Raw genomic sequence first — 25,275 nt, 5'->3', positions numbered from 1 at the left:
TTATTAAATCCTACCCCTCCATCTGGTACTTTTACAATCAGTAACTGTTACATTTGTTCACTTCCTGCTTTCCATAATAGAGTTTAAGGTTTTTTTTTGGTTTCTTAATTTTTTTTAATTAATTAATTTTTTTTGTTTGTATGACTAGCGTCTATTGAGTGATTCTGTCAAGGGACCATTTTATGACGGCTTGAAACAAGACGAGTTCTTTGAGAGTAATGAGCGGTATTATTTGTAATGGTAATGGTATTATTTCATTTGAACATGCATCAGATTACAATTGAATGCATCCCATAATCAGTTCCCAGTTCCACATGTCCAAAAGGAGTAGGAAGAAGCAAAGCTTATTAAATCCTACCCCTCCATCTGGTACTTTTACAATCAGTAACTGTTACATTTGTTCACTTCCTGCTTTTCCATAATACAGTTTAAGGTTTTCATTTTGTTTTGTTTTTTGTTTCTTTAATTTTTTTTTAATTAATTAATTTTTCGTTTGTTTGTATGATTAGCGTCTATGGAGTGATTCTGTCAAGGGACCATTTTATGCTGGCTTGAAACAAGACGAGTTCTTTGAGAGTAATGAGCGGTATTATTTGTAATGGTAATGGTAATGGTTTTATTTCATTTGAACATGCATCAGATTACAATTGAATGCATCCCATAATCAGTTCCCAGTTCCACATGTCCGAAAGGAGTAGGAAGAAGCAAAGCTTATTAAATCCTACCCCTCCATCTGGTACTTTTACAATCAGTAACTGTTACATTTGTTCACTTCCTGCTTTCCTAATATAATTTAAGTAATTAATTTATTTTATTTTAGTTTATTTTAGTTTATTTTAGTTTAGTTTAGTTTAGGTTTTTTTTTAGCCTTATGTATTATTTTAGATGTTTGAAGATGAACTATATCAGCAAGTTGAAGTATTTGTCATTTTAAAAATAAGGAGTTAGTAGGCATGGATACTATTTTGATGAAAAATAAGACTGAACCAACTGTCCGCCAACTGCTCAGGGTACTGGAATACTAGGGGTTTTAATTTTACTACTAAGTAACAATGAAAAAATATCAAAATATTGCAATCTACTACGGTACCTTGCATTGCACTTTGCACAGAAAACAGCTTTCATGGGGCGTCACGTCTCATGCGTCTGTCATGGCGTTGTGTGACAGAGCAGCAGAGGCGATCACCGTGTGTGGCGATCTCTGGTGCCGGTGCCGTGCATGTTGTGCGGGTATTTGAACATATCCCGTGGCATGCAAAGTCTGCAGATCTGCGGCACGCATGTGCGCGTGTGTGCTTAGTTAAGCCCGGGGCCTCGCATGATAACAGTGAAATATTGTGTGTACATCTGTGTTTGTCTTCCAGATTTTCCTGTTTGTAATCATGTGTGGTATGTTCTGCGTTCATGAAATGACTAATGAGTGAATTCCATTCACATGGGGGGGGGCCCGGAATGATGAATGCCCGGCTGGCTTTAAACGTATTGCGACTTCCTGGATTGTTGAATAGGGATGGATATTTTCAATATAAAGACAATGCCGCATGTGCAGCAGTTGTATGGATGCATGAGTGCGTGGTAGAAACCAGCGGTGCAACGGTACATTTGTTTGTATTCCCATTTTTTTGGGGGGGGGGGGGGGGGGGCAGCCTTAGCTTGGGTACAGCGACGTACCGATTTACCGGTATGATGACTTGTAAGGATGATGATAATGTACTGATATCACAACCCTGATAGTAGGGCTGGGTTCTAAGCAGGATATCAAAACTAGGCCTAGAACTAACTAGAAATTTTTAGATTAAAAAAAAATGTAGAATTTTTTTTAGAATTTTTTTAGATTTTTTTTTGAATTTTTTTTGAATTTTTTTGAATTTTTTTAGAATTTTTTTGAAATTTTTTTTTAAATCTTTTAGAAATTTTTGTCGATTAAGATAAGAGATAAGATATGCCTTTATTCGTCCCTCATTGGGAAAATTTGCGTTGCACAGCAGTAAGAGTACAGAATCAGTTAAGCAGTACAAAAAAACACAATATAGAAAAATAAACAATATCAACAACCCAAGTATTAACAAAATCAACAGTTTTACCCAGAGTTATATACAAATACAGTATGCAGATAATATGACACTGAGATCTTGCTAGTGAGTTAATATGAAGCATTATAGAAATACTTCACATAGAACTTAATATATTGCATTTAGAGCCTTAATATTGCACGTGGAGGTTGATCAGATATTAATCTGATTTCTGATTAATCTGATTTGATTAATCAAGTAATCAAAAAAAACATATTTTTGCTTGGTTAAAGAGCAATAATCTTTAATTGCCTCTTCAATCGCCCCGCGTCTTTCTTCTTCGTCTTCTGCGTGGGTGACGTCGGCGCGTTGGTGACGTAAGCGAAAAAAAAAATCCAATATTTTTTGTAATTGAGGTACTCGAATTATTCAAATAATTGCAAAAAACATGCTAGGTTAATTAGCGACTCCAAATTGTCCATAGGTATGAATGTGAGTGTGAATGGTTGTTTGTCTATATGTGCCCTGTGATTGGCTGGCCACCAGTCCAGGGTGTACCCCGCCTCTCGCCCAAAGACATCTGGGATAGGCTCCAGCACCCCCGCGACCCTCGTGAGGAAAAAGCGGTAGAAAATGAATGAATGAATGAAATATATGAGCACAACAACATGGAATGCCTCATCACACTGCTTTTTTGCAATATAGACAAACAACCATTCACACTCACATTCATACCTATGGACAATTTGGAGTCGCTAATTAACCTAGCATGTTTTTTTTTTGGAATGTGGGAGGAAACCGGAGTACCCGGGTGAAAACCCACGCATGCACGGGGAGAACATTCAAACTCCACACAGGGTGGAATTGAACTCGGGTCACCTAGCTGTGTGGCCTGCTTTTAAATGCTCCGACATTTTCATCATTTTCTTAACTAGAAACATTAAAAACTTTACACTGTTATGTTAACATGCTACATGTTAGCATGCTAACATTAGCATGTTAACATTACCGGCATGCTAACATTTACATAGTGGCAAGACACTGATAAAAACACTACTATACTAGGCGTTAGCATGTTAGCAGTGCTAGCATGCTAACATTGCACTGTGAGCGAGGAAAGCTTTAGGTTTGGTGGTATCTGTGTGTTTGTATTTTGTTGATAGTTACGTTGGCTTACAAGCTAATTTTAGCCACTTTTAATATGATAATATTTCCCAGTGGGGCAGAGAGAAAACCCACGCATGCATGGGGGGATGCAAACTCCACACAGAAATCGCCGAGAGTGGAATTGAACCCCGGGTCTCCTAGCTGTGAGGTCTGCGTGCTAACCACACAACCACCGTGCAGCCCTACTGGAAAGTATATAAAAGAGGTTGCTTGTAAGTTTGAGACGAAAATATCGATTTGATGCGTCTCGGCGAGATACAGTCCTGACTGTAGTCCAAGATCAATCAGTTCTATCAGTTGCTGTTTGACAGAAGCTCAGACAAAAGGAGGAGATGCGGTGGGGGGGGGCGGGGGGGACCTATTGCCTATTCATGCACTCTATCTCCCTTTTCCTCCATTCTCCTGAGTGTGTCTTTAAATCCTGTATTTATTTTCCCCTTTTTTGGCAAAGAATGCTACACATCGGCAGCGTGGTGTGAATGTGGTGAACGTTCCTTGTTGTGTTTTTTGTTTTTTTTTGGGTGTGTTTTGTGCGTGCATGTTTGCTTTGGAAAAGTGCGGGAGCTTTGCTTTGTGTGTTTGTATGAAATGGTGGCCAGCCAGTATCATCATTTTTGCCACATCCCCCCCTCCACCCCTTCCACCCCTCCAACACCGCCGCATGCATATTTCATAGAACTGGTCATTTATGTCACCAGCAGGACAGTTCCTTGGCAGCGTGTGTATGTGGAATGGGAATGTTCAACAGAATCATAAGCGATCAAATCATTCTGGGGGGGGTGGGGGGGGAAATCAGCTGCTAGCATGTACGTGCTGCTGCTATGATTGACGCTTCTTGTGAAAGCAAACTGTGTTTTTAAAGGCTCCGTTACATGATTTATCAACTTTATTCAACGTTATTTATTGTTTGTTGTTGGATATATTTCTTTTAAAGGCGGATGCTAAATTGTTGGTAGATGTTGTGTTGCTGCTGGATGTTCATAGCATCCAAGTCATACTGTATGTTTGTCTTTGTTCCCAAAAGTGGACAAAGCAAGTGCAGAAAAGGAGAGACAAATGGACCGTTTTTTTTTTTTTTTTGCAGTGATCATTTCACTGATGACTGCTAGCCTTCTATGAGGGTACACTTTAACCCTTTGAAAAGGGATGCTATTCTGCCAATAACAACCACTACCTGAAAGTCAACACAATAAGAAGTCATGTCATGTTTCCATAATGTCTGCAAAACACTATTCCATGATAGCGACAAGGCTGCAAAGCATCATTTATGTTAAATTAACATCTTTTCACAGCTTAAAACCCCCTTTATGCTTAATAGGAAGTCAATTTAAAACAATAATTAAGGGATAAGCAACTCCAGAGTAGATTTATTTATACTTCCCATTCTGTGTCTCCATGTCTTGAGGCTTCATGGCGTCCATGTTCTGAAAGTTCTCTACTTCATTTCCAAATGGTTCTTCCTCCCTTCCAAAACATCGCTCAAACCATGGCTCTAATTCACTGTAAACATCCTCTGTCACCTACGCCGACCATGTTTGTTTACCCCGATGACGTCACTTCTGCCAGAGATTGTTCAACATGGCTGCCGCCATCTGCCGTTTAAAGATCTTTTTTTTTTCAATTTACTGTTCCCTGCGATATATTATGTTCTAGTTGGTGTTTTTTATGAACTGCGACTTCAGGTAACATGGTATATACTCTGGCCGTGTTTTAGCGAAACACACTGGGGTCTCAAACATGCAGCCCGCGGGCCAAATGTGGCCCGCAGGACACTAGTTTGAGGCCCCCGCCTTGATATGAAAGTTTAATGTTAGTGCGGCCCGCACAAGTTTGATATGGATGCTGTATGGTATCATGTACCCAGAAAAAATATTATTACGTTTGATTAATGTTCATGTTAAAGGTTAAATAACTGTTAATAGTTATCCTCCCTATCTGTGTGGAAGTGGTAAGTTTTTGGCTATTTAAGTTTATAGGAAATAACTTGAAGGCTACCGTTTAGGTCGCTAGCTCTCTAGTTTGCGAGTTAGCATGTGTCTCAAGACCCTGCAGTTGCGCAATATGTTGTAAATAAAAAGAGTATAAATGTGACTATAGTCGTGTTTTGTCATGTCTACAGGGCTCTAATAATGCTTTGTTTATTTTAATCTGAAAAAAATAATTTGTCTACCCACCAACTATATGTGGTTTCTTAAGTTTATATTATTTGCCGTTTTATTATGATTATTATATTTGTTTATTACTGATTGATTTTCTTTATTCTTGATTTGTTTATTTATTTTTCATCTTATTTTGGGTAGAAAAATAAAAAGAGAGATATTTGAGAACAGTGGAATGTTTTATCAGAGCTTTTCCTGTAGAAAATCGGAACTAAAGCAAAGTTCATTCATTTTTCTGTTTTTAATAAATGCGTTTTTTTTGGGGAAAACCTGATGCGCCCCAGCCTCGCCCAGACCCTAGCTCCAGTGGCCCCCAAGTAAATTGAACAAAAGACACGAGTGCCTTCATGGAATAGGAGGCCTTTGTTTTGGTATTTTGGTTTTCTAAATAACTGATGTTTATGCCGGGTCAGGGGAAAAAAAAGCCCGAAGCTGCCGTTTGTATAATTTAGAATGTCAATTAAATGCAAAGACCAGGGTGCACAGGAATCTTAAACAGCCCCTCCAGACATTTTCTGGCAAATATTCTAATGTATTTCTATCTAACTGAATTTGATCTTCTTCACAAACTATCATACAAACATGGCAGTCAAACAAAAACTTGTGGTGCCAAGTGGGTTTTCATTTGGTGGAAACGGGCCCAAATGGCTCTTTTGATGGTAAAGGTTGCCGACCCCTGTACTAGCAATTCATGTCATGGTTTTTGCAGGTGACAACATGCAGAAAAAATAAGTTTTGTGGTGCCAAGTGGGTTTTCATTTGGTGGAAACGGGCCCAAATTGCTCTTTTGATGGTAAAGGTTGCCGACCCTTGTACTAGCAATTCATGTCATGGTTTTTGCAGGTGACAACATGCAGAAAAAATAAGTTTTGTGGTGCCAAGTGGGTTTTCATTTGGTGGAAACGGGCCCAAATTGCTCTTTTGATGGTAAAGGTTGCCGACCCTTGTACTAGCAATTTATGTCATCGTTTTGCAGGTGACAACATGCAGAAAAAATTAGTTTTGTGGTGCCAAGTGGGTTTTCATTTGATGGAAACGGGCCCAAATGGCTCTTTTGATGGTAAAGGTTGCTGACCCCTGCTTAGCAATTCATGTCATGGTTTTTGCAGGTGACAACATGCAGAAAAAATAAGTTTTGTGTTGCCAAGTGGGTTTCATTTGATGGAAACGGGCCCAAATGGCTCTTTTGACGGTAAAGGTTGCCGACCCCTGTACTAGCAATTCATGTCATGGTTTTTGCAGGTGACAACATGCAGAAAAAATAAGTTTTGTGGTGCCAAGTGGGTTTTCATTTGGTGGAAACAGGCCCAAATTGCTCTTTTGATGGTAAAGGTTGCCGACTCTTGTACTAGCAATTCATGTCATGGTTTTTGCAGGTGACAACATGCAGAAAAAATAAATTTTATGTTGCCAAGTGGGTTTTCATTTGGTGGAAACGGGCCCAAATGGCTCTTTTGATGGTAAAGGTTGCCGACCCCTGTACTAGCAATTCATGTCATGATTTCTGCAGGTGACAACATGCAGAAAAAATACGTTTTGTGTTGCCAAGTGGGTTTTCATTTGATGGAAACGGGCTCAAATGGCTCTTTTGATGGTAAAGGTTGCCGACCCCTGCTTAGCCATTCATGTCATGTTTTTTGCAGGTGACAACATGCAGAAAAAATAAGTTTGGTGGTGCCAAGTGGGTTTTCATTTTGTGGAAATGGGCCCAAATGGCTCTTTTGATGGTAAAGGTTGCCGACCCCTGTACTAGCAATTCATGTCATGGTTTTTGCAGGTGACAACATGCAGAAAAAATAAGTTTTGTAGTGGCAAGTGGGTTTTCATTTGGTGGAAACGGGCCCAAATGGCTCTTTTGACGGTAAAGGTTGCCGACCCCTGTACTAGCAATTCACCTCATGTAGTGGAGTGCAGAAAATTCACGTGTGTTCTTATTTTTCTCTCTTTCCACCACAGCAAATGGTGATGAGCCTACGGGTGTCAGAGCTGCAGGTCCTGCTGGGCTACGCCGGCCGCAACAAACACGGACGTAAGCATGAGCTGCTAACCAAGGCGTTACATCTGATAAAAGTGGGCTGCAGCCCCGCCGTGCACATGAAGATCAAAGAGCTCTACCGCCGACGCTTCCCTGCCAAAATGTTGTCTCACTCGGAGCTCACCCTGCCCGGCCCGCATCACCCAGCCACCGCGGGGGTGGTTGGAGGAGGCGGAGCTGCGTTACCCGCCGGCCTCACGCAACTGGCGTACGAGGGTCACGCGGGTCACGGCGGAGCCCCGTCACCCGCCGCCTTACTACCCCTCTCGCTGCTCGGTCCCGGGAAACACGAGCTGACCGGCTTGACGCACCACCTCTCCGCCACGGGTCCTCTGCACCCCGTCCACCCAGATGTGAAGCTCCAGAGGTTGCCGTTTTATGACATGTTGGATGAACTCATCAAACCAACCAGTCTAGGTAAGAGCTGATACAGTTGGCGCTGGTTTGCATGTGGCGGCCCCTGCTGGCTTAAATGATGCAGAATAATAATTGTGAATGTCGTGTCGTACATTGGCCACTAGGTGTCAGTAATTGTTCAATGTGACAATGTTGGAAAGGCATTTATTGCAATTTATTGAAATGATCTCACAACAGCCGCAATAACAATAACATAATAATCATAAATACCCGGGCTGCTGTTGGGGCCATATCCCACAGCAATTCTGAACCTCTGACATCACTTCCTGTCCTATAAATATAATAATAATAATAAAACAGCAAATAATAAAAACTTAAGAAACCACATATAGTTGGTGGGTAGACAAATTATTTTTTTCAGATTAAAATGAACAAAGCATTATTAGAGCCCTGTAGACATGACAAAACACGACTATAGTCACATTTATACTCTCTTTATTTACAACATATTGCGCAACTGCAGGGTCTTGAGACGCATGCTAACTCGCAAACTAGAGAGCTAGCAACCTAAACGGTAGCCTTCAAGTTCTTTCCTTTCAACTTAAATAGCCAAAAACTTACCACTTCCACATGGATAGGGAGGATAACTATTAACAGTTATTTAACCTTTAACATGAACATTAATCAAACGTAATAATTTTTTCTGGGTACATGATACCATACAGCATCCATATCAAACATTAAACTTTCATATCAAGGCGGGGCCTCAAACTAGTGTCCTGCGGGCCACATTTGGCCCGCGGGCCGCATGTTGGAGACCCCTGCCTTAGATGCATAAATGGGTCAAAAATGACCCGGTCATGTTGTTTTCTGGAAATATCTTTGTAATGAATTTTTTTTTTATCATTTCATATTCCAGGTATTCCTCAAAAAACATGTTTTTGATATCATGACGTTCACATTATTAGCTTACCTTTTATACATTTTAAGAATTTTTTGTTTTTGTGTTACTACCCCAACCTTCCATAAGTGGGTCAACAATGACCCGAAACCGCTTGGAACCTGGAGATCTGACCCCGAAGTTGCACTGCGTTCTCGTCAGTTGTTTTTTGCGCCCGTGAGCATGTGGCATACTCAACCTGGGGGGGGGGGGGGGGTGCAGCAAAGACTCGAGCGAGCTAACAATCTCCAGCTGGGCTTTCTTCTGCTGATGGGGCAGATTACTGAGCTCATACTTCAGAGACCACACCCGATACAGAACTCGACTCGTTTCATTTGATTAAGCCGATTAGCGCTTTTACAAAAGTAGACTCGTTAGCCAAGGACGTTATTTCAAAGGAAATTTTTGCTGCTACATGCTACATGCTACATGCTACATGGACACAGGTCTTCCTCTTTTCTGTGTGTTCTAAAGATACACAAACGGATAAAAAAAAACATATCTTAAAAATGCATGTAATACAGTGCCCACTTATTTTTTTTGGCATGCCACCACTCAAGGGACAGACATATTTTGCCCCCCCCATTTGAAATACCACAGAAACTGTTAATATATATATATATTTTTTTTTACTGTACAGACTGAACTTGAAACTGAAAGCAGGAAAATGCAACAAAAATGGAGAGCATCGAGTCAAACTGTAAACCCCCCACTGACAGTTCCCCCCACCTTTAAAGCATTCCGACAAAACCTCGCTAGCGCTAACGCTTTTTGAAAACCAGCTTACATTTCAACAAACATTTCAATATTTAATAATAATAATAGTAATAATAATAATAAAATGTAATAATAATAATATTTGGCTTTTGTGTCAGCTCAAATATGTCAATAAAAATGCTGCCCAGTGCTTCTTATTATTGACTTCAACAGACTTTAAACTCATCCTTGGTTTATGGCGGTCCATTGGTTCCAAGTCCCGACCGTGGAAAAGTGAATTTTCTGCAAAGTAGGACTCAACACGAGTAAAGGGAATGTTTTCATTAAAGCCTACTGACGACTTTCCAAATAAGAAACATGAATTAACACCCCTGCCTGATGTATTTGTGGCGGGCCAGATTGATCTGTGGCGAGCCACCATAAATACATAAAAAAAAAAACATGTAAACCCAGTTTGGTTCAAAGAGTGACTTTGAGCGAGATGGGGTGGGGTTGGGGGGTGAGCATTAGAAAAAGGAAAGCAAGGACAGAGTGATAGAGAGTGATAGAGTGATGGAGGTCTATTTTTAGCTCAGTTTGCCGAAGAGGAGGAAAAGTCTGAAAGCACATCACATTCCATTTGGCTGTGCGGCACACAGACGGCCACCCCAAAAAAAGGCGGACAGTGAACGTACGCTACGCCGTATAGCTAACATGACATCACACATACGATACCATCCATGGCAGCCCGGGAAACACGTCTTTTCACGTGCTCTCTTCCCGACGTGCCGCTTTTTCTTTTCTTCAAATATTCCCATCATTCTTCCATCTTCCATTTCACATTTACATCCCGCTGGCTGTCACGGCACAGCCGTTATTTCCTCTGCAGGCTTTCTTCCGCTAAAAGTGTTTGCACTCTGAAACACAACAGTTGCCACAGCGGGGGTGTCCAAAGTGCAGCCCCGGGGCCTGCAGCACATTCTAAAAAAAAAACAAAAAAAAAAAAAACAAAAAACAGTGATTTTATATTAATAAAGTCAAAATATTAAGAGAAAACAATCAGAACAAGAGTTATTCAAACATTCATTCATTCATTCATTTTTTCATTCAAACAACCATTCACACTCACATTCATACCTATGGACAATTTGGAGTCGCTAATTAACCTAGCATGTTTTTGGAATGTGGGAGGAAACCGGAGTACCCGGAGAAAACCCACGCATGCACGGGGAGAACATGCAAACGCCACACAGAGATGGCCGAGGGTGGAGTTGAACCCTGGTTTCCTAGCTGTGAGGTCTGCGCGCTAACCACTCGACCACCGCGCCGCCCCAAGTGAATTCATTCATTCATTCATTTTCTACCGCTTATCCTCACGAGGGTCGCGGGGGTGCTGGAGCCTATCCCAGCTGTCTTCGGGCGAGAGGCGGGGTACACCCTGGACTGGTGGCCAGCCAATCACAGGGCACATATAGACAAACAACCATTCACACTCACATTCATACCTATGGACAATTTGGAGTCGCTAATTAACCTAGCATGTTTTTTGGAATGTGGGAGGAAACCGGAGTACCCGGAGAAAACCCGGGGAGAACATGCACACTCCACACAGAGATGGCTGAGTTAGGAATTGAACCCTGGTTTCCTAGCTGTGAGGTCTGCGTGCTAACCACTCGACCACCGTGCCGTTTATATATATATTTTTAATTAATAAAAAAAAGTTTAAAAATATTAGGAAAGCAGGAAGTGAACAAATATAACAGTGACTGATTATAAAAGTACCAGATGGAGGGGTAAGATTTAATAAGCTTTGCTTCTTCCTACTCCTTTTGGACATGTGGAACTGTGAACTGATTATGGGATGCATTCAATTGTAATCTGATGCATGTTCAAATGAAATAAAACCATTACCACTACCAAATATTAGGGCAAAAATGTTTCTAATGAGGTACGGCGGTCGAGTGGTTAGCGTGCAGACCTCACAGCTAAGAGACCAGGGTTCAATTCCACCGTCGGCCATCTCTGTGTGGAGTTTGCATGTTCTCCCCGTGCATGCATGGGTTTTCCAAAAAACATGCTAGGTTAATTAGCGACTCCAAATTGTCCATAGGTATGAATGTGAGTGTGAATGGTTGTTTGTCTATATGTGCCCTGTGATTGGCTGGCCACCAGTCCAGGGTGTACCCCGCCTCTTGCCCGAAGACAGCTGGGATAGGCTCATGAGGAAAAAGCGGTAGAAAATGAATGAATGAATGAATGTTTCTAATGCGGCATGGCGGTCGAGTGGTTAACGCGCAGACCTCACAGCTAAGAGACCAGGGTTCAATTCCACCGTCGGCCATCTCTGTGTGGAGTTTGCATGTTCTCCTTGTGCATGCGTGGGTTTTCTCCGGGTACTCCGGTTTCCTCCCACATTCCAAAAACATGCTAGGTTAATTAGCGACTCCAAATTGTCCATAGGTATGAATGTGAGTGTGAATGGTTGTTTGTCTATATGTGCCCTGTGATTGGCTGGCCACCAGTCCAGGGTGTACCCCACCTCTCTGGGATAGGCTCCAGCACCCCCCCCCCCGCGACCCTCGTGAGGAAAAAGCGGTCGAAAATTTTCAATTTTTTAATATTTTCTTTCCTGTTGCTGCTGTACTAAAAGCATATCTTCTCTGATCTGGTCTTATCTTCTACGTAAGGAGTTGACTTATCGCGCCATAATGGAGGGAATCTTGCACGCCAGCGACATCATCCTGACATCCTGGCGTTCGCCTCCACCGTGCATGCAAAGTGAATTATTGGAATCTAATCTAATCTTTTCCATGTTTTGTTTTTCTGCAGCTTCGGATAACAGCCAGAGATTTCAGGAGACGTGTTTCGCCTTTGCATTAACGCCACAGCAAGTCCAGCAGATCAGCGGTTCAATGTAAGACAAAGGAGAAGCCGCCATATAAATGAACCACTGAGGTTGCTTTTCTTTTCTTGGAATTCCAGGGACATCTCGGGGACCAAATGTGATTTCTCAGTTCAAGTCCAGTTGCGGTTTTGCCTGTCAGAGACCAGCTGTCCTCAGGAAGATCATTTTCCACCCAGTTTGTGTGTGAAAGTTAATGGGAAGCCATGTAACCTGCCGGTGAGAAACCATGACTCAAACACTCCCAAATGGACGTATTTGCTGTTAGATAACCACCACAGTCACAGCACGGCTTATGATGGTTCCTATGACGATACCGATGCACACTTGGATGCTGATTGCATAATACAGTACGTCACATGCATGATATGAACAAAAGAATACCGTACTATAGAACCCCGAAAAACTGATTCGTCCATAGATCATCATGACATGGATATTTAGTCCCACACAAGCAGAGTGGGGGGGCAACAGGGTAGCGCTGCTGTCAGACACACTCTCCAAGCAGCACATGTGCCGCCCTGGAGGTCAGAGGAACCAGGGTAGAGAGTGGGTGGAGCCACCCGGCATTGGCCCAGCAGGGTGCGTTTGCCATCTTCTCATGCCAGAATAGGAAGCAAGTGTCTCATAAGTACATCTACTGGTCACATTTGGTACTGCAGTTAAATAAATAAGAAGTAAAAATGCAGTCCTGCAAGTCATGTCACATGACCATCAATAATATAGTATTTTTAAAACAAAGAAAAAGAAGAATAATGCAAATAAATGCAATCAGTGGCTCAAATCTGTTTTTTTCTAGATTTATTGGGTGGAATAATTATTTTTAATAATTATTTGTATTAAATAATAATTTGTATTTAAAATTTTTTAGCTAAATTATTAATTAAACTATTAATTAATTAAAAAAATATAGCTTTTTTATTTTGTATTTTTTAATTTTTAACTAAATTATTAATTAAACTATTAATTAATTTAAAACTAATTTGATTTTGTATTTTTTAATTTGTATTTTTTCGATAACATAAATAACAGAATATTTAGTTACGACTGGCAACATTTCAGTTGTACACCACTTTCTTTACCAAATGCAGTCTAGGGCGGCTAATGCGTCACATGACCATCAATAATATAATATTTTTAAAACAAAGGAAAGGAAGCATAATGCAAATAAATGCAATCAGTGGCTCAAATCTGTTTTCTCTAGATTTAGTGGGTGCAAAAATTATTTTTTATAATTATTTGTATTAAATAATAATTTGTATTTTAAAATTTGTAACTAAATTATTAATTAAACTATTAATTAATTAAAAAAATATAGCTTTTTGTATTGTGTATTTTGTAATTTTTAACAAAATTATTAAACTATTAATTAATTTAAAAAAATGATTTTGTATTTTTTGAATTTGTATTTTTCAGATAACATAAATAACAGAATATTTAGTTACTACTGGCAACATTTTAGTTGTACACTACTTTCTTTACCAAGCACATCTCCGCTCAAACAGCTATTTTACGCTAATCCGTCATTACAAAGTCTGAATTTAACATGTGCATTACATGTACATTAAAATAAAGTCTAGGGCGGCTAATGCGTCACATGACCATCAATAATATAATATTTTTAAAACAAAGAAAAGGAAGCATAATGCAAATAAATGCAATCATTGGCTCAAATCTGTTTTCTCTAGATTTAGTGGGTGCAATAATTATTTTTAATAATTATTTGTATGAAATAATAATTTGTATTTTTTAATTTTTTATTTAAAAATACAAAAATAATTTAATTTAATAAATTATTAATTAAACTATTAATTAATTTTGAAAAAAATGATTTTGTATTTTTTAATTTGTACTTTTTTAGATTACATAAATAACAGAATATTTAGTTACCACTGGCAACATTTTAGTTGTACACTACTTTCTTTACCAAGCACAAACAGAAATGCTATTTTACGCTAATCCGTCATTACAAAGTCTGACTTTAACATCATCAAAAAAACTACCAGGAGTTGGAAGCAAGTATTCTCCTGGTGAGGTCGGAGACCCCTGCGATGGTGCCACCAGCACTAAATTACCTTCACCCACATGTCCTCTCTTTGGAGGACAAGACATCATTAGTATCATGACAATGATAGACACTTAGTCAGTACCTACCCCGTGAACCAGGTGTCCGCTTCCCTGCGGGACAAAAATAAGCTCCTAACTACTGCATTGCTTGTTTGTTTTTTAATGGAAATCATCCAATCGATCGATGTGAGCATCCCTAGTTGGGACCCATGATAGAAATCAAAGACATTGATACACTTTTTCCATGTAACCCAACAGGGTTATCTTCCTCCAACCAAAAACGGCGTTGAGCCCAAGCGGCCCAGCCGGCCCATCAACATTACCTCACTGGTCAGATTGTCCACCACAGTTCCTAACACCATCGTGGTGTCCTGGACCGCTGAGATTGGAAGGGTAAGCACCTTCGATGCACATTTCGGTGCGTGATGTGTTCTTATGTACGATTCAAGCACCTTGTCTGCTTGTGGTTACATGCAGACATTCCACTCCTCCCCCCAAAAAAAGCTAAAAGTTTTTTGTATCTCCAGAATTACTCCATGGCAGTGTACTTGGTGAAGCAGCAGTCATCCACGGTGCTCTTACAGAGGCTACGGGCCAAAGGCATACGGAACCCAGACCACTCCAGAGCACTCAGTAAGACGTCACTTCAACATCTGGAAGGTGTATGCAGTAAATACTCAAGTACTGCTAGTTGTCAAGTTATGTGTTTCTCCTGGGGAGTCGTGCCTTCATTGGTTCCAGACCCAAGCACAATAAGGGAATTTCTGTAAAGTAGGATTCAGTGTCAATTAATGGAATATTGTTGTAAGAAAACCTGTTCTAAATACGGTATTTAACATTATTAGAGTCCTCAAGATATGAAATAACACCCCTATAGTCACCTTTACGCACCTGTTACCCAATATGGTAGGCATAATAAGAGAAAATAAGACACAGAAAACCAGTTATCACCTTCTAAATACGCCTAACAATATTAGAGCCCTCTGGAAATGAAATAGCACCCCTATAGTCACCTTTACACTCCTGTTACCCAATATAGTAGACAAAATAAGACACAGAAAATCTGTTTACCACCTTCTAAATATGCCTAACATTATTAGAGCCCTCTGGAAATGAAATAGCACCCCTATAGTCACCTTTACACTCCTGTTACCCAATATAGTAGGCACAATAAGACAAAATAAGACACAGAAAATCTGTTTACCACCTTTTAAATACGCCTAACATTATTAGAGCCCTCTGGAAATGAAATAGCACCCCTACAGTCACCTTTACACTCCTGTTACCCTTCTAAATACGCTTGGTAACATTATTGGAACCCTCCAACCATGAAATAGCACCCCTATATTCACCTTTATACTCTTATACCGAGAAAATAAGACACAGAATATCTGTTTACACCTTCTAATTACACTTGGTAACATTATTGGAGCCTTCTAGCCATGAAATAACACCCCTATAGTCACCTTTCCACTCCTATTACCCAATATAGTATACATAACAAGAGAAAATAAAACACAGAAAACTTGTTTACCACCTTCTAAATACGCTTGGTAACATTATTAGAGCCCTGTAGACATGGAATAGCACCCCTATAGTCACCTTTCTACTCCTTTTAAAACCGCTTAACATTATTGGAGCCCTCTAGACATGAAATAGCACCCCTATAGTCACCTTTCCACTCCTATTACCCAATATAGTATACATAACAAGAGAAAATAAAACACAGAAAACTTGTTTACCACCTTCTAAATACGCTTGGTAACATTATTAGAGCCCTGTAGACATGGAATAGCACCCCTATAGTCACCTTTCTACTCCTTTTAAAACCGCTTAACATTATTGGAGCCCTCTAGCCATGAAATAACACCCCTATAGTCACCTTTCCACTCCTATTACCCAATATAGTATACATAACAAGAGAAAATAAAACACAGAAAACTTGTTTACCACCTTCTAAATACGCTTGGTAACATTATTAGAGCCCTGTAGACATGGAATAGCACCCCTATAGTCACCTTTCTACTCCTTTTTAATACACTTAACATTATTGGAGCCCTCTAGCCATGAAATAGCACCCCTATAGTCACCTTTACACTCCTATTACCCAATATAGTAGATATAACAAGAGAAAATAAAACACAGAAAACCTGTTTACCACTTTCTAAATACACTTGGTAACATTATTAGAGCCCTCTAGACATGGAATAGCACCCCTATAGTCACCTTTCTACTTCTATTTGCCAATATAGTAGACATAATAAGAGAAAATAAGAAGTTTTTTTCAAGAAACAAAGCTATTTTCTCCTAATTATGAAGCCAAAAATATGAATTCCAGAAAAACAGTGGAACAGGGAACTGTCTCCAAAACAAGTCTCCAAAATGTGAACTTAGTAGGAATAAGAGTGTTGTTCTTCACTCGTGTGCTTGTGTTTTTGTTCTCACTCCAGTCAAAGAGAAGCTAACAGCAGACCCGGACAGTGAAATCGCCACAACTAGCCTTCGTGTGTCGTTGCTGTGCCCGGTAAGCCCCCCCCAATCCTGGAATAATATACACTCTTGCCTCGGTTAACATTCGTCCCAGTTTATAGCGCGTATTTTGGTTAACATCCAGAATTGGTTGTTGTTGAAATACTGTTGTTGAGATACCTGCATGTGCACAGAAAATCTGTTTACCACCTTCTAAATACGCCTCACATTATTAGAGCCCTCTGGAAATGAAATAGCACCCCTATAGTCACCTTTACGCTCCTGTTACCCAATATAGTAGACACAATAAGACAAAATAAGACGCAGAAAATCTGTTTACCACCTTCTAAATATGCCTAACATTATTAGAGCTCTCTGGAAATGAAATAGCACCCCTATAGTCACCTTTACACTCCTGTTACCCAATATAGTAGACACAATAAGACAAAATAAGACGCAGAAAATCTGTTTACCACCTTCTAAATATTCCAAACATTATTAGAGCCCTCTGGAAATGAAATAGCACCCCTATAGTCACCATTACGCTCCTATTACCCAATACAGTAGACATAATAAGAGAAAATAAGACACAGAAAATCTGTTTACCACTTTCTAAATACGCCTAACACTATTAGAGCTCTCTGGAAATGAAATAGCACCCCTATAGTCACCTTTACACTCCTGTTACCCTTCTAAATACGCTTGGTAGCATTATTGGAACCCTCCATCCATGAAATAGCACCCCTATAGTCACCTTTCCACTCCTATTACCCAATACAGTAGACATAATAAGAGAAAATAAAACACAGAAAATCTGTTTACTACCTTTTAAATACGCTTAAAATTATTGGAGACCTCTAGCCATGAAATAGCACCCCTATAGTCACCTTTACACTCCTATTACCCAATATAGTAGACATAACAAGAGAAAATAAAACATAGAAAACCTGTTTACCACCTTCTAAATAATAATATACCCTCTTGCGTCGGTTAACATCTGCCCCAGTTAGCGCGTATTTCGGTTAACATCCACAATTGGTTGTTGTTGAAATACTGTTGTTGAGATTACCTGCATGTGATTGCGCAATGCATTTTGGGCCACGGGCGCCATTTTAGGGCAACAGTGTTTGTTTACATCAGACTTGTGAGGTCGTAAATGTAGGCTGGAGCCCCAATATAACGTTTACGTAGCTCGGGTCATGTGTGTGTGTTATGTGACGTGTTTCCGCACCGCCGTGCAGCTCGGGAAGATGCGGCTGATGATTCCGTGCCGGGCGCTGACGTGCTCCCACCTGCAGTGCTTTGACGCCACGCTGTATATCCAAATGAATGAGAAGAAGCCCACCTGGGTGTGTCCTGTTTGCGACAAGAAGGCCCCCTATGAACACCTCATCATTGACGGGTAAGTACAAGTTTAAAAAAAAAAAAACATTCTTAGCTAGAATATTCCATGATTGATTGATTTATGTTAGTTTTGTCTCATGTACTCTGTTGTAGTAGTAGTAATAGTAGAAGTAGTAGTGCATGTAAGACATATTTGAATCTTCTCACGGTTCCTCAGGCTTTTTGTGGAGATCCTCAACACCTGCATGGATTGCGACGAGATCCAGTTCAAGGAAGACGGCAACTGGGCCCCCATGAGGGCAAAAAAGGAAGTGCAAGAAGTCTCCTCTGCCTCCTTAAACAGCAGCCTGAACGGTAAGACGAAGGAGCGAAGGAGGCTCATGAAAAAGCATCAGACCAGCACTTTATTATTGGAACATCTGGAACAACTGGTACATTTCTTAGACATTTCTTTACACTCCTGTTACCCAATATAGTAGACACAATAAGACAAAATAAGACGCAGAAAATCTGTTTACCACCTTCTAAATATGCCTAACATTATTAGAGCTCCCTGGAAATGAACTAGCACCCCTATAGTCACCTTTACACTCCTGTTACCCAATATAGTAAACACAATAAGACGCAGAAAATCTGTTTACCACCTTCTAAATACGCCTAACATTATTAGAGCTCTCTGGAAATGAAATAGCACCCCTATAGTTACCTTTACACTCATGTTACCCAATATAGTGGACACAATAAAACAAAATAAGACACAGAAAATCTGTTTACCACCATCTAAATACACCTAACATTATTAGAGCTCTCTGGAAATGAAATAGCACCCCTATAGTCACCTTTACACTACTGTTACCCAATATAGTAAACACAATAAGACGCAGAAAATCTGTTTACCACCTTCTAAATATGCCTAACATTATTAGAGCTCCCTGGAAATGAACTAGCACCCCTATAGTCACCTTTACACTCCTGTTACCCAATATAGTAGACACAATAAGACGCAGAAAATCTGTTTACCACCTTCTAAATACGCCTAACATTATTAGAGCTCTCTGGAAATGAAATAGCACCCCTATAGTTACCTTTACACTCATGTTACCCAATATAGTAGACACAATAAGACAAAATAAGACACAGAAAATCTGTTTACCACCATCTAAATACACCTAACATTATTAGAGCTCTCTGGAAATGAAATAGCACCCCTATAGTCACCTTTACACTCCTGTTACCCGATATAGTAGACACAATAAGACGCAGAAAATCTGTTTACCACCTTCTAAATATGCCTAACATTATTAGAGCTCCCTGGAAATGAACTAGCACCCCTATAGTCACCTTTACACTCCTGTTACCCAATATAGTAGACACAATAAGACAAATTAAGACACAGAAAATCTGTTTACCACCTTCTAAATACGCCTAACATTATTAGAGCCCTCTGGAAATGAAATAGCACCCCTATAGTCACCTTTACACTCCTGTTACCCAATATAGTAGACACAATAAGACAAAATAAGACGCAGAAAATCTGTTTACCACCTTCTATATATGCCTAACATTACTAGAGCTCCCTGGAAATGAACTAGCACCCCTATAGTCACCTTTGCACTCCTGTTACCCAATATAGTAGACACAATAAGACAAAATAAGACACAGAAAATCTGTTTACCACCTTCTAAATACGCCTAACATTATTAGAGCTCTCTGGAAATGAAATAGCACCCCCATAGTCCCCTTTACACTCCTGTTACCCAACCGATGACTCCGAAATCATGAATGAAGCACACCAGTCTGCCCGTGTTCCCGTGCAGGTCCATCGTGTCTGACCTCCGCGAGCTCCGACCAGCAGGGCTACTCGTCCGCTAACCACAGCGACATCAGCAAGGACAAGAAAACGGCGGTGATAGATTTGACGTTAGACAGTTCCTCGGAAGACGAAGGACAGGATGCTCCGTCGCCGCCACCCCCGCCGCCGCCATCGTCCCAGCCTACGCTTCCTCCTCCAGCCAAGCGAGCCTGTCCATCCATGTCCCCGACGTCGTCGCCCGTCCTCAACAAAGGGTCAGTGGTTCAGTGGTTCATAAGATTAGCACCGCACTGCTTGGGTGGGTTTTGAGCATTTGGCGTGAAGAACCAAACACGCTTCAGTAGGAACGTTTGGATTTTCACTTCCTGGTGCCAGTTAGTCCACATGCTGACTCAGGTCTTTTTCTGCAGGGAAAAGATAAAAACCATGTGACAGGGGTGGGACCTAATCATGTCAATCATTAGTTAGATCATGTGATTACAATTCAACATGTCCGAAAAGGAGTAGCACGAAGCAGAGCAGAGCTCCTCCATATCCAGTCCAGTTGCTCCTCTTCTTATAGTTTAGATTCCCCACGGAAGTAAATCACTTCCGAAGTTAATAAAGGGAATATTGTTGTAGTTAAAACATTTTTAAAAACCATTATTAGAGCCTTGTAGACATGAAATAGCACCCCTATAGTCACCCTTACACTTGTAATATTTATTATTTCTGCCACATTGGCACATTGAGAAGGCCCAGCAAGCTAACCAGTTAGCTTAGAATTTTATTTTTTTTTAAATTAAGAAAACAAAAACTTCCACACGCAACAGGAGGATAACATCTTTTCTCCCCCCCCCCTCCCCCGTCAGTGTGTTGAACCTGCACCACCAGGCCTCTCCGGTGAGCCGTGCTCCCAGCATGCCCGCTGTGGACGCCAGCTACATGCCTCCGGTGCCCCCGCTCATCCAGGACTATCGACCTTACTACCACGCCCCCGGTGACCTGCCAGGTAAACGCCAACGCAGGTCACGTGACGCCAGGTGACACCATTCTCGTGTTAACCACACCCTTTTTTGCTTCTTCTTCTGTTTTTTTCAGATTTGAACTTCTTCTCTTTCCTGCAAGGTGACAATCATCAGGTACGTGTCACGGATATATGCCTTTATAATAATACCGTATTTTCCGGACTATAAGTCACACTTTTTTTTCATAGGTTGGCTGTTCCTGCGACTTATACTCCAGAGCGACTTATGAATGAAAAAACTGTTTATGTTACATAAACACTGGACACCTTTTCTGTTCATGTCACAACCATTGTGTTAGCATATGTTAGCATGTCCGCTATTCTTTTATTGTTAGAACTTGCCTTCCAAGAGGACGTAATGTCTGCTTTGGTCAAGTAGTTTGTCAAATAAATTACCCGCAAAAAGTGCGACTTATACTCCAGTGCGACTTATGTATGATTTTTTCTACCTACTGTATTTTCTGGACTATAAGTTGCTCCAGAGTATAAGTCGCACAAGGCAAAAATGCATAATTAGGTACAAAAAAAACACAAGTCGCTCTGGAGTATAAGTCGCACGAGGCCAAAAATGCATAATAAGGTAGATAAAAACATACATAAGTCGCATGAGGCCAAAAATGCATAATTAGGTAGAAAAAAACATAAGTCGCACTGGAGTATAAGTCACACAAGGCCAAAATGCATAATAAGGTAGATAAAAACATACATAAGTCGCACTGCAGAAAAAGTCGCACAAGGCCAAAAATGTATAATTAGGTAAAAAAAACATACATAAGTCACACAAGGCCAAAAATGCATAATAAGGTAGATAAAAACATACATAAGTCGCACTGGAGTATAAGTCGCACAAGGCCAAAAATGCATAATAAGGTAGAAAAAAACATACATAAGTCGCACTGGAGTATAAGTTGCACAAGGCCAAAAATGCACAATAAGGTAGATAAAAACATACATAAGTCGCACTGGAGTATAAATCGCACAAGGCCAAAAATGCACAATAAGGTAGATAAAAACATACATAAGTCGCACTGGAGTATAAGTCGCACAAGGCCAAAAATGCATAATAAGGTAGAAAAAAACATACATAAGTCGCACTGGAGTATAAGTCGCACAAGGCCAAAAATGCATAATAAGGTAGATAAAAACATACATAAGTCGCACTGGAGTATAAGTCGCACAAGGCCAAAAATGTATAATTAGGTAAAAAAAAACATACATAAGTCGCATTAGGCCAAAAATGCATAATAAGGTAGATAAAAACATACATAAGTCGCACAAGGCCAAAAATGCATAATAAGCTAGACAAAAACATACATAAGTCGCACTGGAGTATAAGTCGCACAAGGCCAAAAATGTATAATTAGGTAAAAAAAAACATACATAAGTCGCATTAGGCCAAAAATGCATAATAAGGTAGATAAAAACATACATAAGTTGCACAAGGCCAAAAATTTATAATTAGTTAAAAAAAAAACATACATAAGTCACACAAGGCCAAAAATGCATAATAAGGTAGAAAAAAACATACATAAGTCGCACTGGAGTATTAGTCGCACAAGGCCAAAAATGCATAATAAAGTAGATAAAAACATACGTAAGTCGCACTGGAGTATAAGTCGCACAAGGCCAAAAATGCATAATAAGGTAGATAAAAACATACATAAGTCGCACTGGAGAAAAAGTTGCACAAGGCCAAAAATGCATAATAAGGTAGATAAAAACATACATAAGTCGCGCTGGAGAAAAAGTCGTACAAGGCCAAAAATGCATAATTAGGTAGAAAAAAGCATAAGTCGCACTGGAATATAAGTCGCGCAAGGCCAGAAATGCATAATTAGGTAGAAAAAAAACATACATAAGTCTCTCCAGAGTATAAGTCGCACAAGGCCAAAAATGCATAATTAGGTAGAAAAAAACATACATAAGTCACACTGGAGTATAAGTCGCACAAGGCCAAAAATGCATAATAAGGTAGAAAAAAACATACATAAGTCGCACAAGGCCAAAAATGCATAATAAGGTAGAAAAAAACATACATAAGTCGCACTGGAGTATAAGTCGCACAAGGCCAAAAATGCATAATAAGGTAGAAAAAAACATACATAAGTCGCACAAAGCCAAAAATGCATAATAAGGTAGATAAAAACATACATAAGTCGCACTGGAGTAGGAGTCGCAGGAACAGCCAACCTATGAAAAAAAGTGTGACTTATAGTCTGGAAAATACGGTAATTATGCATTTTTGGCGACTTATACTCCAGAAAATACGGTAAATACGATAAATCAGATCGCGATACCATATGTAAGTTTTGCTGTTGTGACTAGCTAGCGCTCTGCTAGCTCTACTGCTAATGCTACGTATTTAGAGCCATTCCTGTCTGCAGTGGTTTCTAGCAATGTGAAACGGGATGTCGGGTTCCATCGGCGTCTCGTTGACAACGCTAGTTTGAGCCGTCAAATGTGCCGCCATTAACTCCGTACCACTTCCTGTCTCCCAGCATTACAACATGGTCATGGCGGCAGCGGCGGCCGCCTCCACCTCGGACGACCACGAGCTGCTCCTCAACCGCTTCCTGCCCTACAGCACCACCTCCGCCGCCTCGGCCTCGTCCCAGCTGTTCCTGGATCAGTCGGGAGCCTCTTCGGCTTCGTCTTCGCTCACCGTCCCGACAAACGGCGCGGGCAACTCGGTCGTCAACAGCAGCAGCAGTAGCAGCAACCTCGTATCGTCCGCCAGCCTCCGCGACACGCACTCCTTATCCTCGCACACGCCGCACTCCCACGCCGGGGTGCTGGCCGCGCGGGGTAGCGCCGAGGCGGCGGCGGTGGCGGCTCTTTACGGCGGAATACCCGACATTATTTCGCTGGACTGACGCTATGAACCCATTCCGAGACTTGCCGGATTGTAGCGCGGGACAAACACCAAGGGAGTCTTTCCTCGCCGACAGCAGCGGTCTCGTACGGGTCGGCTGAACGCCTTTTCAGCACCGCCACCGTCACGGAACCAACAAGCCAGAACACGCAACAGGAAGCTCTTTTTTTTTTTATTACGAACACGAGGAGAGGCGGCGTGCCGAGAGAACAAAATCTATTTTCTTCTTTTACTTTTGTACGCGCCATCAAGGGGGGGGGGCAACGCTTCCGTTGATGTTTTTAAGCGAGGACATCACACGCCGGGGTGTCACTTCCTGGCCGGTTCCGATGTCCCATTTCCTTCCACAGTCGAACGCAATATGCATTCCGTGGGGGGGGGTCGCTTTCACTTCCTTTCAAGACTCGGTATTATAGCATTTACACGCGTTTCATCGTCACTTTATTTATATTTGTAAATTAATATTAAGAGCTGGAAGGATTTTTTTTATTTTATTAATGCCAAAAATAAGAAGGTACCTTGATGATGGTCACCCCCCCCCCCCTCCCCATTTACACTGCTCACAAAAAGACTTTCTGGATGTTCTAGAACTTCTTACAAGTGACCTTCATTCCGCCTTCTTGAAACCTTTGAATGCAACTTTGGAAGTCCAACTCTTAAAGTTTCATTTTGCCCTTCATCCATCACGAGGGTCGCGGGGGTGCTGGAGCCTATCCCAGCTGTCTTCAAATGAGAGGCGGGGTACACCCTGGACTGGTGGCCAGCCAATCACAGGGCACATATAGACAAACAACCATTCACACTCACATTTATACCAATTTGGACAATTTGGAGTCGCTAATTAACCTAGCATGTTTTTTGGAATGTGGGAGGAAACCGGAGAAAAGCCACGCATGCACGAGGAGAACATGCAAACTCCACACAGAGATGGCCGAGGGTGGGATTGAACTCGGGTCTTCTAGCTGTGAGGCTAACCACTTGAACACCGTGCAGCCACATTTGAAACTCATTCATTCATTCATTTTCTACTGCTTATCCTCACGAGGGTCGCGGAGGGGTGCTGGAGTCTATCCCAGCTGTCTTCGTGCGAGAGAGGCGGGGTACACCCTGGACTGGTGGCCAGCCAATCACAGGGCACATATAGACAAACAACCATTCACACTCACATTCATACCTATGGACAATTTGGAGTCGCTAATTAACCTAGCATGTTTTTGGAATGTGGGAGGAAACCGGAGTACCTGGAGAAAACCCACGCATGCAAACTCCACACAGAGATGGCCGAGGGTGGGATTGAACCCTGGTCTCCTAGCTGTGAGGTCTGCGCGCTAACCACTCGACCGCCGTGCCGCCCGAGATTTAAACAATCGCTCTCTTTTCTGTGCCGGAGGCATCCAAGACCTGGACCACATGGGACGCACCAATTTGTAATGGAA

General features: G+C 41.0%; 1 protein-coding gene across 2 annotated transcripts in view; it reads left to right on the top strand.

Annotated features, from left to right (window-relative positions):
- Nucleotides 1-24,891, top strand: part of LOC131132060 (E3 SUMO-protein ligase PIAS1-like) — a 44,677-nt gene extending 19,786 nt beyond the window's left edge. For both annotated transcript variants that reach the window (XM_058077251.2, XM_058077250.2), the window contains 12 exons: nt 7,295-7,790; nt 12,196-12,280; nt 12,349-12,487; nt 14,594-14,728; nt 14,863-14,968; nt 16,786-16,859; nt 18,046-18,206; nt 18,366-18,502; nt 19,966-20,215; nt 20,813-20,952; nt 21,042-21,082; nt 23,466-24,891. In XM_058077251.2, coding sequence (XP_057933234.2) covers nt 7,298-7,790; nt 12,196-12,280; nt 12,349-12,487; nt 14,594-14,728; nt 14,863-14,968; nt 16,786-16,859; nt 18,046-18,206; nt 18,366-18,502; nt 19,966-20,215; nt 20,813-20,952; nt 21,042-21,082; nt 23,466-23,840 — 2,136 coding nt within the window. In that variant the 5' untranslated portion in view covers nt 7,295-7,297 and the 3' untranslated portion in view covers nt 23,841-24,891. The remainder of the gene's footprint in view (nt 1-7,294; nt 7,791-12,195; nt 12,281-12,348; nt 12,488-14,593; nt 14,729-14,862; nt 14,969-16,785; nt 16,860-18,045; nt 18,207-18,365; nt 18,503-19,965; nt 20,216-20,812; nt 20,953-21,041; nt 21,083-23,465) is intronic.
- The last annotated feature ends 384 nt before the right edge of the window (nt 24,892-25,275 follow it).

This window comes from Doryrhamphus excisus, linkage group LG1, assembly GCF_037039965.1.
Source record: "Doryrhamphus excisus strain RoL-2023G ecotype Guam linkage group LG1, RoL_Dexc_Guam_v1.1, whole genome shotgun sequence".
Taxonomy (NCBI): domain Eukaryota; kingdom Metazoa; phylum Chordata; class Actinopteri; order Syngnathiformes; family Syngnathidae; genus Doryrhamphus; species Doryrhamphus excisus.
This window is presented reverse-complemented; position numbering and strand designations above follow the sequence as displayed.